The sequence below is a fragment of the Platalea leucorodia genome (assembly GCF_965183815.1).
Source record: "Platalea leucorodia genome assembly, chromosome: 4".
NCBI lineage: Eukaryota > Metazoa > Chordata > Aves > Pelecaniformes > Threskiornithidae > Platalea > Platalea leucorodia.
The window spans coordinates 17,031,203-17,044,041 of record NC_138826.1 but is presented as its reverse complement, the minus strand read 5'-3'; the positions used below and the strand labels follow the sequence as shown (position 1 = coordinate 17,044,041).

General features: G+C 63.3%; 1 protein-coding gene across 2 annotated transcripts; it reads left to right on the top strand.

Moving 5' to 3' along the window:
* The first annotated feature begins 532 nt into the window (after positions 1 to 532).
* Positions 533 to 4,740, top strand: SLC25A28 (solute carrier family 25 member 28). 2 transcript variants are annotated; one of them, XM_082309434.1, is made up of 4 exons: positions 533 to 880; positions 1,029 to 1,257; positions 2,127 to 2,183; positions 3,628 to 4,740. In XM_082309434.1, exons 1-4 carry the CDS (start codon positions 548 to 550, stop codon positions 4,143 to 4,145), a joined length of 1,137 nt encoding a protein of 378 aa, XP_082165560.1. In that variant the 5' UTR covers positions 533 to 547; the 3' UTR covers positions 4,146 to 4,740. The 2 variants fall into 2 exon arrangements, with proteins under 2 accessions (XP_082165560.1, XP_082165559.1); XM_082309433.1 differs by lacking the exons at positions 533 to 880; positions 1,029 to 1,257 and adding an exon at positions 1,724 to 1,782 and having other exon boundaries at positions 2,113 to 2,183.
* Positions 4,741 to 12,839: the final 8,099 nt, after the last annotated feature.

Below are 12,839 nucleotides of genomic sequence, written 5' to 3'. Positions count from 1 at the left end.
GGGACTTCCTCCCGCGCGCCCTATCGCAGCGCGGGCTCGGGGCGCGGCCCGCCCGCCGCGGGCCGCCGCCGGCAGCGCCCAGCCAATCCGAAGCGCCCAAATAAACAACACGCGCCGAGAGCCGGAGTGGCGGGCGAGCCGGCCAATGGCGGCTCTCCGGCCCCGCGGAGAGGACCGGCGGGCGGGCCAAAGGTGGCGGGCTCGCCGCCCAATGGGCTGCGCGGCGGGGCGGGGCGCGAAGTTGAGGCACCCAATGGGCTGCGCGGGGCGGCTGGGCGGGGAGTCCCGGCAGCCAACCGGCAGCGCGCCCCAGCGCGCCGGAGGGAGCGGCCGGCCAGTGGCGGCGTCCGAGTCGCGGCGGCGGCGGCCAATGAGCGCGGCGCGCGGGGGCGGTGGGCGGCGGGCCGAGCCAATGGCCGCGCGGCGGGGGCGGGCGACAGGCGGCGGCGGCCAATGGGCGCGGCGGGGCGGGGCTGGAGCGGGAGCCGGGGGGCGGGGCGGCGCGGCGCGGGGCCGGGGCGGCGGCGGCGGCGGCGGCGGCGGCGCCATGGAGCTGGGGGCGGGCGCGGGGGCGGGCGCGGGCCCCGGCGCGCGGGGCGGCGCGGAGTCGGGCCGCGTCCTGCTGCTGCTGATGGGCGGCGGCGGCGGCGGCGGCGGCGCGGGCCGGGCGCGGCGGGGAGGCGCGGAGGCGGAGGCGGGGCCGGGCCCCGGGGCCGGTCCGGGGGGGGCCGAGGCGGCGCGGGGCCCCGAGCCGCGCTCCCCGCCCGCCCCCGACTACGAGGCGCTGCCGCAGGGCGCCGCCGTCTCCACGCACATGCTGGCGGGCGCCGTGGCGGGCGTCATGGAGCACTGCGTGATGTACCCCGTCGACTGCGTCAAGGTGCCGGCACCGGGGGCGCGGCGGGGAAGGCGGCGGGGCGGGGGGTGGGGGGGTGCAAACGGGCGCCTACCGGCGGGGGGGAGGCGGGGGGTGCCCCGGCCGGGCCCCGCGGGGGTGACGGGCCGCCCGCCCGGGCCTTGTGTTGCAGACGCGGATGCAGAGCCTGCAGCCGGAGCCCGCCGCCCGCTACCGGAACGTGCTGGAGGCCCTGTGGCGCATCGCCCGCACCGAGGGCGTCTGGCGGCCCATGCGGGGCATGAACATCACTGCCACCGGCGCCGGCCCGGCCCACGCCCTCTACTTCGCCTGCTACGAAAAGTTAAAAAAGACGCTGAGCGACGTTATCCACGCGGGGGGCAATAGCCATGTGGCCAACGGTACTGCTCCCGACCCCCCGCGGGGGGACACGGGGGCCGGGGGCTACCGGCGGCCAGCCCCGCCACGCCAGGGTGGGGAGCGGGGCGGGGAGAGGCCGAGCTCAGCCGCAGGGAGGTCTGGTCCTGTCCCGCTCGGCCGCTGGGCCTTGGCCGCTGCGGGGTCGGGGTGCCACGGATGTCCTAAAGCCCTGTGCTCTCTCCAGCCGCGAGCCAGCCCCCTGGTGTCGCGGTGCCGGGCAGGGGGAGCACCGGTCCTGTGCCTGCCGGAGCCGCTCCCAGGTATCTGGCTCGAAGCAGGTTGGTGGCCAGCGGCAGCCCTGGCCCAGGAGGATGCTGGTGGAGGGGAGCTGCCCGCAGACAAGCCAGGACCGGCTGCGACCCCGTGGGTTGGTGCCGGTGCTTGCTCCAGGAGCGCTGCATGGTTTCGGAGCCCGTCTCGCCATGGTGCCTGTTACTCTTCTCAATGAGCCGCCACGGTGGGGAAAGCATGGGGCCGAGGGGAGAGCAGGGCACGTCCCGCCCTCGGTAGGCATGCGTGTTGGGTTTCTGCTTTTCCGTGGGGTGCAGGGACGCTCGCCGTCCTCTGGGCCCCCTGTCACCTGGTGGCATTGGTCTGTCCCTGAGCGAGTCCCAGTCGGCCCGCGGGACTTGAAAGCCTGTCGCGATCCTCTCCTTCTTTCTTGAGTTCTCTCCGGGTGGGAACCGCTGAGGACCGACCCGTCTTTTGGAGGGGAGATGGAGGCTGCCTTCAGATCTCACCCTCTTCCAGGGGCCTCCTCCTGTGCCCTGGTGGGGGACTCGGGGCACTGGTGGGGCCCCGGGGTCCCTCGCCTCCCCCCGCCTCACATGTGGCAGTTCTTGTTTTGCAGGTGCAGCCGGGTGTGTAGCAACGTTGCTCCACGATGCAGCCATGAACCCTGCTGAAGGTAACGACGGTCCTGGCCTGCCGGGGGGGGGAGGAGCAGGGGCTGCCTGGGCCGCTCGTGTCCCCTCTGGGGCACGGAGGGTGCACTCCTCGTTGCTCACCCGACCACAAGGATCGTTTGGGGGCCAGTAGCTGCAGCTCCGCTTAGGGAGCCCAGTGGCTGCCCATTACAGAGGGGGTAGGTAGAAGAGATTAATTCTGGGGAGCGCAGCAAACCCCAGCTTAGGAGGAGCTGGGAGGGCACCAGCCTTTTGCCCAGGGGTTTGGCTGGTGACAGTTACCTGGAGCAGGAGAGAGAAGGCAAGAGAGATGCGATCCGTACTGTGGAAGTTGTTCCAAGTGTGTGGGAGTTGGGCATTGCTGTGGTGAGATCTCAGGAAGATGCGGTACGGTTCTGGGCCTGTGTTCGGGAAGAAAATTAAAAGAATGGGGTACAAAAGGTGTGCTAGAGAAGTCAGGAGAAGGGAGATCTTGTGTTGTGAAATGTCTGGAAGATACTGATTTTGTGGAGCTTGGTATGTATGAAAAAGGCAGAGGGAGTTTGTAACTAAAGTCTGTGAACCTGATGGGAGAAGGAGGAATAACAAGGAAAGGCCAGTCTTGAGCATATTTTTTCCTCTTAAAACTGGAGGGCTCGTGACAGTGCAGGCTCCAGCTGATTGGCGCCCAGCGCGGCTCCTGCCTGCCCGCTGCCTGGCTGGGACCCTGAGGAGCAGGCGGCTGCGTGGCCGGGCCGGTGTCATTCCTTCCCTGGAGCTCATATTCTTACCACGACTGTGGTAGCTTGTCGTCGCATCATTTTCAGCTTCCTGTGGTCATGTTGAGATAGGGGGAGGCAGGACAGCGACAGGCTGCACTCTGGGCTCCCCTGCCCCGTTCTTGGATGTGTTGACCGGGAGGGTCGGTGTTTGGTTCTTGCCCCGGAGCGGCTGCGTTTCGGCAGCGGCCGCTAACAATTCCTGGCTGGAGGGCTCTGCGACGTGCTGTGGTTATTCTGGGCTGCAGCGGGGGCGGCTGGGGAGGGACAGGCTCAACCAGATTGAGAGCTGTCTGGAAAATAAGAGAATAGATGCAGAGGGGGTTCTCCTGGCTGTACAGTAGCTCTGCGGTGGTGGATGGGGAGACGTCTAGGTGGATGGAGGGTGGATCTGCAGCATAAGCACTTGGGTATCGGGGTGTTCCCTGGGGCTGTGGCAGCTGTGGGGTTTGCAGGTGGTGATGTGCATGTGACGGTGATGCCTCGGCAGATCTAAATGGCTGCAGTCCTGCCTGGGGACGCGCAGGGCACTGCTGGTCCGAGTTGTCTGTCATTAGCTCTTAAACCAGCGCGACTAAACTCTGGGCGCTCGCAGGAAGCCTGGCTTTGCGCTTACCCTTTCTCTCTCCTCTTCCCCTCCACGCCTGGGTCCTGGCTGCTGCTGCTGGCTGCTGCCGTCCATCCCAAGTGGTCAAACAGAGGATGCAGATGTACAACTCGCCTTACCAGCGTGTGACGGACTGTGTGCGGGCTGTGTGGCGCAACGAAGGGGCCGGAGCTTTCTACCGCAGCTACACCACCCAGCTCACCATGAACATCCCCTTCCAAGCCATTCACTTCATGACCTACGAGTTCTTGCAAGAGCAGCTCAACCCCCACAGACAGTACAACCCAGGCTCCCACGTGGTCTCCGGAGCCTGTGCGGGGGCTGTCGCTGCCGCTGCCACTACGCCTTTGGACGTTTGCAAAACACTGCTCAACACCCAGGAGTCCCTGGCCTTGAGCTCCAACATCAGCGGACACATCACAGGCATGGCCAATGCCTTCAGGACGGTGTACCAAGTGGGCGGCGTGACCGCCTACTTCAGAGGGGTCCAGGCAAGAGTCATTTATCAGATGCCCTCGACGGCGATCGCCTGGTCCGTGTACGAGTTCTTCAAATACATCCTCACCAAGCGCCAGGAGGAGCGGCGGGCTGGGAAGTGAGCCAGAGCCGAACGCCGTACCAGACCTGCTTCACCTCCCCTCCTGGTTTGTCTTCTGACCCCTCTCCCTTTCAGTTTCGTTTGTGTTGAAGAGAGGGGGCAGCAAAGCCCTTTGGGGCTTAGCGATGCGATTTCTTGCCTGTGGCTGCTGCAGTTCTGCTCAGGCTGCACGGCTTGCCCTCTCCCAGGGTCCTCCGAGATGTCCCACTGGGAGCTGCAGCCCAGGTCACGTCCCCTGGCACTTCGGTGGAGCTGTGCTCCTGTCCTTCCCTTGACAAAAACCTCCTCTCACGCAAAGCTCACCCCTCCTCGGAGGGGGGAAGGTGAATGTCCTGCCCTGCCTCTGGCAGGGCCAAGCTGAGCTCGCAGTCGCCAAGGAGGTGGCGGTGGCGGCACTGCCCGGGATGCTGGGGGCTTAGTCTGGCTTTTGGCTGAAGCGAAGTGTAAGCCTTGCCGTTGTCTTGTAGCACGCACACGTGATGCTGACTGCCCCGGTGGTGGTGGTGGGAGGGGGAGGATGGCACTTGAGGAGGGGAGCCTGTAGGTTTGTTATTGTTCCTGCTCTTGACACCTCCAATAAAAACAGTTCTGCTCTATCTTCATGTCCCCTTCATACTCCCACCTGGCCCAGCTCCCAGCACCGTGCCTTTCTGACTGTGCCCGGTGTTGAGCTCTTTTGATGGGTGCCAGAGAGGACGGGAAGGGGGGTCTGGGGGTGGTGGCGGGAGGAGGGGGCCTGCCTGGCCCTGCCACCCTGGCAATGTGCAGGGAGGAGGGTGGTCCCCATCCCCTTTGGCTCGTGGCCCAGCCCATCGCCTGCTGCTGGCATGAGCTGTGACCCCAGTGGAGAAGCTGAGGTTGATGCTCCTCGGCCAGGCAGTCCCACACCCCCAGTCTGACTGGGGGTCTTCAGGATGCCTGCAGACCGCTCCAAATGGAGGCAATGGCAGGAGGGCCCTGGGTTGGGTGTGTTGGGGACAGCACAGGAGTTTCGGCACTGCGTGAGGCTGGAGGGCTTTGTGCACCTCGCACAGGAGATTTGGGGCTCAGCAGGGCTTTTGCCTCCTCATTTTGAGTAATTAAACCAGCTTGTGCCTTGTTGGGCGTCTTAAAAGTCTATCAACACACTTGCTCAAAATGCTAATATTTTGTCTAATGATAATTAATAGAATAGCTTATTTTTTTACCATTTTGTTAGCTGTCTTGATACTGACTTCTTTTAGGGTCCCACCCAGCTCTGGATCTGCGAGCAAGCCTCAGCAGGTTGTGTGCTGGGCACTGAAGTTGCACTGATGTTCCCAGCACAGAGCTCTGGGTTCCTCGAGCCAGGTGCCCACGAGTGACGCCTGGCTCTCGCAGGACGCTCCCGTAGTGCCTGCAGGAGCGGTGTCCGTCCCATGGTGCCATGCCCAAAATAACTCCCTGGAGGAAATGCGTTCACAGCCATGGTATGCGCTGCCGGTGAGCATCTGGGTTGGTTCAGGGCTGCTCCAGAGGATCCACCAGCCTGGCCTGGCCTGCACAGGGGGCTACTGGGTGCGGTGGGCTGTGGTGAGGTGAAAGAGGGGTTTTCCTGCGGCTGGAAAGGCTGCTGGGTGAGCAGGGGGGACGCGCAGTCCTTGGGGGCATTGGGTCCCAGCACTGCCGAGGGGCTGGAGGGCAGGGACCCCCACACTGCAGGGCTGGGTGCTCGACAGCCTGCCCAAGCCCCATCCCAGCCCCAGCTCCACCTTTCCCTTAAGTATCTCTCTTGTCCCTGGTTCCTGAGGGTGGGTGACAGATGCCCAGTAACCCCCAGTGGGATTTTTGATGGTTGTCCAGCAGGTCTGGGTGTCCCTGGGCACAGAGCAGCCACGGCCACTGCTCCGCAGCCCAGGCCCACCTGGGTTGTGTGCCCATCCTGTGCTTCCTGGCAGGGGCTGCAGGCTCCTGGTCCCTGCTTTTTCTGCAAAAGCAGGAGGATGAGAAACTCCTTAAAGAAACAAAAGCCACTAGAAGGCGGGAGCCTCCAGTTTTCCCACCATTTCAGGAGCTGGGGCTTTAAGAAATAGCTTGAGTATTGCAAGATTTGGCAGTCCTGCAGCTCCTCCACCCAAGAGGGAGAAATCCGAGAAGCAGAAATGGCTGGAAGAGACCAGGGGAGGATTAGCTTGGTGGGCAGGGCATTAGACGGAAGACGGGTACAACTGGGCTCTGCTGGGGTGGGTCTCCCTGCCCAGAAGCTAAAAGCTGTTGGCAGCGGAGCTGCAGCTTTGCCTTTAGCCCTCACCACGCACCGGGGCAATGAGAGACCCCGCGGAGGGAAAGGCATAAACACGGGCTGGGGCTGGGGAGAGATTCACGCTATTAAATCCATCAGCCGCTGGAAGAAGCTCTATAAATGTCAGCGGGCGAAGGCATGATTGGAGGTGACTCCAGGATGTTTCCAGGAATAACTGCCCACAGAAATGCTGGGGGAGGGAGCGAGACCCCCGGGAATGGGGAGATGATAAGTCAGCACAGCACAGAGATGCTGCCACGTGAGCAACTGGCCTCAGCACTCCCCTGGCAGGGGCATGGCCTTTTTGATCTCCCAGCGCTCTGCCAGCTTACCCAGCAGTAGCTGGGTGTTGCCCAGTGCAGGCAGCAGCAGGCAGCAGCAGCCCCGCAGAGGATGGCATTGCCTGCGAGGGGTCTGGCGCCGCAGGGACGGCGGAGCTGCCCAGGGGGTTTCCAGATATCCCTTGGGCCAGGCCACGAAAGACTGGAAAAATCCCCTGTCCTGCTGCCATCTCCATCCCCCGAGATGAACCTCTGGCACAGACCAAGCGCGGCCATGGCGGCACGTAGCTGCTCCCCAGCTCTGCCGGGGTGGGGTGTCCCCTCACCAGCCGGCCCGATTCCTATGGCACCTTTGGCGTGATGAGGTGCCCAGAGGTAACGGGATTATTGGCTGTTTCAGCTACAGCTGCTGCCTTTTCAAGGTCTGATAATGCCTTGGCGAAGCCACGCTGTTCTGGGTCTGTCCCTATGGCCTCCTAGGTATTTGGCTGCGCTTCGGGTGAGATCCCTCCTACAGCCTCTTCTGAGTAAAGAGACTATTTTTGGCTTTCCAGCAAAGAAGCCACGCTCAGCCCAGCAGAGTTTTGGAGACAACCCCTTTTCCTTTCGGCTCCCTGCAGGATCCCAGACCACATCCAGCACGGGCAGGGATTTGCTACCTTGCCTTCCCGTGCCCAACTGCCCCTCGAGCCCTGTCCTGCTGCGGGTGCCCAGTGGGGGGGTCTCGGGTGGGGGTGAGCCCTGCAGCCCCCTGAGCAGGCTGAGCTGGGCAGTGCTGCCAGCCTTGCCCCACTCCAGGGGATAGATCTGGGGCTGCCGCAGCTCTGCCATGGCACACGCCCAAGCTATTCCAGGCAGCCCGAGTCTGCCATGCCAGGAGCAGCTCAGGAGCCCCCAGCCGCCTTCCTGGGGTAACTGGAGATGCCTGCACTACCGCAGGTTAAGGGCAGGGCTGGGGATGGAGTTGCTTATTCCTGCTGGAGGGGAGCTGGGGGGGTCATCTCCCCCAGAGCAAGAAGGGGAGACTCCTCTTGTGTGTCTGCCCTGTACCTTCGGCTGGGGGCCAGTGGGCTCCCGAGCTGCTCCTGCCTCGGGGACCCCACGCAGGGCGCTGGGTCCCAGCCCGCAGGGGCCTTTGCCAGCCCAGCTCAGGGGCTGGCAAGAGGGGCAAGGGCACTGCCCTGTCAAACCACATCCTTGCCCCTCCTCTGCTGGTGCCCTGGGCTACCTGGAGCTTTCCTGCCCCCAGCCCCTCTGCAGCGGGTGCCTGACAGCCCTGCTGGGTGGGAGGAGGTGGCCGGAGCCGGCGGGGAGCGCAGAGGTGGGCTCCCAGCCTCCCTCCAGCCCCAACTCACCCCAGCTCTGGGATTCCTCAGGGCTCTGTCAGACCCCAATAAAGTCGTACAAGTTCTCATGACCCCACGGCCTTACAGCAGTGGTAAACGCGGATGCCGGGGCTGCCTGGACACAGAGCAGACATTGCCTCTGGTGGGCCCTGGGAAACCCTCTTCTGACCCACGTTGCTGCCTGGATTAAACTGCTGAGAGACAGCCCCTGGCTGGGCTGGTCCCAGCCTGCCTGGCTCTGGCTGAGCATCACGGCGGTGCAGGGAGGCAGGGAATATAGCCTGAAAGGTAAAGCCGAGGCTGAAAACCTGCTTTCTTGGCTGTAAAGAGCCACCAGAGGAAGCAACCCCCAGGGCTGGGCTGGGACTGCTCTCAGCACATCTTGTTTGATGGGGAGATATTGGTAATACCTATACTTAGTGCAGGGTTATGTGCCAAAGACCCCTGACAAGGGGCTGCAAAGTGGCCCTGGAAAGATGCTGCCTGGCTGGAGCTGGGGTGTGGGCAGCTGGCGTGTCGCACTGGGGAGGTGGCAGAGGTGGGAGAAGAGCTGCTCCTGGGCTGGATGAGGGTGGCACAGGGGTGGCAGCAGGGGGTCACTCTCCCATGGACACACGGGTGAGGACAGTGGGGACAGCTCAAGTGCACCATGACACTACAGCCTGCCCTGGGAGCAGTCTCAAAAGCAGCTGAAGCAAGGGCTGTTCCAGGAGATGGTGGGGGGCTCCAGCCCTAACCTCCCTGGCCCAGCACGCCTGCAGGTACGGCACTGCCGGTGGTGCTAGCCCCGGAGAAACCCTGCAACCCCCCCAGGGCACTTACGGCACAGGGCTCTCCTGCGTCTGGCATGGCTAGGTGAGTGCCAGGAAAATGCAAACCCAGGCAGCCTTCTCCTCTGTCCCCAGCACCTTTGGGTGCCCGTTAGACCTGAGCAGTATGTCACGTGGAGCATTGCCAAGGGCTATAAAAGGGGAGGGAGTAGGAAATTGGGCCAAAATTGGGCCGTGCCTTCGTCAGGGACACAGCTCCCTCTGGTGAGGACGCAGCTGTAACAGGCACCAGGTGCTGGACACCACAACCATCAAAAATATCCTTGGGCAAGGATTTGCCGGGGGTGAGCGCCGTAGCTGGAGGCTGTGGGCAGTGCCAGGGCATTAAAAGCTCTGCGGGGGATTCTGGCATTGGGTGAATTGCACCACTTTGGGATGGAGAAGATAATCAGAGCTAAAAACCTGCTGGGTCTCTCACAAAGATGTGCTGGATGCTCATTCGCAGTTGAAAAAACCCACAGCGAGCACAACATTGCTCACTAGAAAGGGACCTGCACGGTGGCTAGAGGCTGGGAGGGGACACTGGCCCTGTCCCCAGCTCTCCCACCACAGCGGGGGCACGCGTGGGTGCTTTCCTCTCGCTGCGCATACAAGCCCCAGCGATGCTGCCTGGTGCAGCAAAGCTCCTGCGTGTGTCGGGGGACCCCAGCTCCCGCAGAGCTCAGCCGTAGGGAGATGCCAGCCTGCCCAGGGCCAGCGCAACCAGCCCAGCCTTCCCGATGCCCGGCGTGTCCCACTGCCGTCCCTAGCGCCGGGGACGCGATGCCGGTGGGGGAGGCAGCCCTGCCCGCCTGCTCTGCAGCCCTCCAAGCCTTGCAGGGGCACTCGGGCACCCCCAAACCGAGCCAACACCAGGCAGAGTCCCTGTGGCGGGGGGTGGCCGGGACAGAGGGGTACCTGTCGCTCCCTGTCGCCAGATGCTTGCCGATAGATGGCGGTGGCGTATCTCACTTGGGGACAGGCCTCGGAGGCAGTGTCCCAGCTGGCAGCCCCGGGGGACCTGGGGTCCCCAGCCAGCACCCCGCCGGCAGCCGGGGACCCCCCTCGCCCCGGCAGTACCTGCCTGCAGCAGCCCCGGGCGCGGCGAAGGGTCGTCCCTGGGAAAGCCACTGGATTTCATTGCCCAGGCAGGGGAAGGCGGCGGTGCGCAGCCAGGAAGGGTGCCAGCAGGGCCCGGGGGTGGCTCTGGCCTTCAGCAACGCTCTGCTCTGGAGGGGATGAAGATGCAGTCCCCTTCTCCAGACGGGTCACCTGAATCCCTCGTAGCACCACTGTGCCCGGTCTCACCGGTGCAGGAAGGAGAGAGGGAGCATCTAAAATATGTGAGTCCCCCACCCTGCTTATTCAGGTGCAGTCATCTTGTGATTCACAGGACAGGCTGGAGGACTGGGGAGGGTCTGTGGCCATCAGTGACAGATCTATGGAAGGGAGGCAGGTCCCTGGCTCTCGTGCTGGCAGGCAAGTAGTGGGAGAAACCCTCCACAGCACAAGTACCGATATTTTAATTTAATTACCTGATCCATAGCTGGCCACCGCTTTCTCAGCACCGGAGAGTGCTTGTGCAACAACCCCGCGCTGCCATTGCCAGGAGGAGCTTCCAGCATCTCCAGCGCCGGCTGCCCACTGAGCACTGATGGCTCTGCAGAGCCCCGGTGGCCAGGCAGACTCGGCAGCTCCCAGCTCCTGGCCCTTCACAGTGCTGCAGAGCAGGAGCTGTTGCTCCAACCTTGCAGAGAGGCAAGAGGCAGGCACCACCCCAACACCCAGCTGGGTCCCCGCGCTCCCGGCCCCAAGGCAGCAGGAGGTGGCTGTGTCCAGGTTGAAGTAGATGGGACCAGAATGCAGTGAGGTCTGCCCGGGTCCGTGGGCAGCCTGGCCAGCCTCGCTGGGAGCAGGCGTCTCGCTCCACGCCCAGGCGAGCTCCTTGCTGATGGCAGCAAGGGGGTGGTGAAGAGAGAAGGATGAAGGGCGTGAGGGGGAGGGATGACTGCAGCGGCGGGGAGGGGGGAATGGAAAAAGATATTGGGAAGGAGAGGAAACGAGCACATCTGCAGCGCTGCAGAGGGAACGGCACTGCTACCGCATGATCCTGAGCATGATGGAGAGATCACAGAACACCGGCTAGCACTGGGGTTTGGATAGAGCCTCCCTGGGGACCGCTGGACAGAGGCAAGTTCTGCCCACGGGCTCCTCCTCGGCCAGGAAACCTGAATGAAAAACAGAACTGGAGCTCGTGCACAGAGCAGGCCTGAGGCCCGGTAGTTAAAGCCTGGCTGCCCCCCCAGTCCCTCCTTTGCTTTAAGTCAGTGCGTGGTTTTAGAGAATCTCGTCCCTGTCCGAAATAAATCAGCACCTTCCCTCCCTGACTCCCAAACAGCAGTAAATCCGTTTGACCAGCAAGAAACAACACGTGCCCTCCACCCCTTGACTATGGCCCTCCCCATCCCTCCCTCCCCAATGTCCCTCTGGCCGCGCCACCGCTGCAGCGGGACCATGCTGGAGGGATTTCCACCAGCACGCTGCACCTCTCGCCCCGCCAGCAGCACCCCGCTTTGCCCCGGGGCGTGGGGGACAGGGCGCGTCATGGGCGGGCGCTGCCTCCATCATGGCCACGCAGCGACTTCCCTCCATTGTGTCTCTCCTCCCTGGGCAACCCGTCCAATCTGCAGTCTCCCACCATCTCCCTCCCACTGGCCTCCGCCGGCTGTTCCTCCTCTTTGGAGCACTTCACTTCTGCCGCCCTGCTCTGGGCCCTCCGGCACTGCCGGCTCTTTGTGCTGCTCCATCCTCCCCATCAGCTCAAGGGCTTTGGGCGAGAATCTGCAGAGGGGTCCCTCCCACTAACCCTCTGCCCTCTCCCCAGCCTGAGCTGGTGGGACAGCTGGGATCTGTCCCAAGAATGGAGCTTGCTGTGGTGGACATCTAGAAACTTCCACCGCCGTGCCACATCAGCCTGCAGCCAGGCCTCTCAGCATCTCCTGGCTGGGCGCTGCTCCAGATCTGCATGGGGAGAGCGGGGCCGGGGAGCACACACGGGTGTCACCAGGCGTAGGTGGGGCAAGGACAATACTGACCTCACGCCTACAGCAATGCTGGGCACTGTTGGTGCTTGATAATGCTGGTACTGCCTGGCATCACCTCTTGCAACACGGCCATGGGGTCCCCGTGTGCCCCTTTCCTTCACTTAACTGTCCGTGCTCCAGAGGCTGGCTACGGACGTGGGCAGCGTATCCCATGCCAGGGCTCTGGTCTCAGCTGGAGCCTCTGGGTGATGCAGTGGATTTCTAAACAGCTGCCATGTACTTGGAGGGGATGTGCTAAGCTGGGAGCTCCTCTCACACACCCTGATTTCCGAGGAGCTTGTATTGTGGTTACGATTCCTCTGACTTGCACACTGAGGCATGAACTATTTTTGCAGACAGGAGTCTGGCAGAACATGGAGGAAAATGCAACTCTTTCCTATGGCAGAGACAAATCTCCCCAGCCTGATCGCTGCAGCAAAGAGAGAGCATTACCTATCTTTGTTCTTGGCTATCCTGTTTCTACCCACGAGACCACAGGGCCTTAACCACTCATCTCCGAAAGCCAAGAGCGGGGCCTGGGCTTCCTCTCCCGCGACACCTTGCTGCCATCCAGCAAACAATCGGCTGGGTGTGCCGCATCCTCTCCCAGCGCTGGCCCCGCGAAGCCTGCCGGCCTCGGGGTGGCTCGCAGGCCAGCGGGGTGCCGTGCCGAGGCAGGGCTGGGACCCGGGGCCTGCTGGTTGCCCGCTCTGTCCCCGCGGTGCCCCAGTGGAAAGAATTTCTCCGTTTCCTTTCAAACGGCAAACCCCAAGGGTGCGCGTTCGGCTCGTGTGGTGGAAATGTGCAGCGTAAAACCGGGTTTAGCAACGTGAATGGTCGTTACCCGCTGCTTCTGCGATGGCAGGCTATGAAACCTGGTCCTCTGCTCGTGGCGGAGGGACCGTCAATGACACGC

Coding starts and splice junctions, on each gene's coding strand:
- SLC25A28 (XM_082309434.1), top strand. CDS start 548: ATGGAGCTGGGGGCGGGCGCGGGGGCGGGCGCGGGCCCCGGCGCGCGG. Junction 881..1,028: donor ACCCCGTCGACTGCGTCAAG/GTGCCGGCACCG, acceptor CTTGTGTTGCAG/ACGCGGATGCAGAGCCTGCA. Junction 1,258..2,126: donor CAATAGCCATGTGGCCAACG/GTACTGCTCCCG, acceptor CTTGTTTTGCAG/GTGCAGCCGGGTGTGTAGCA.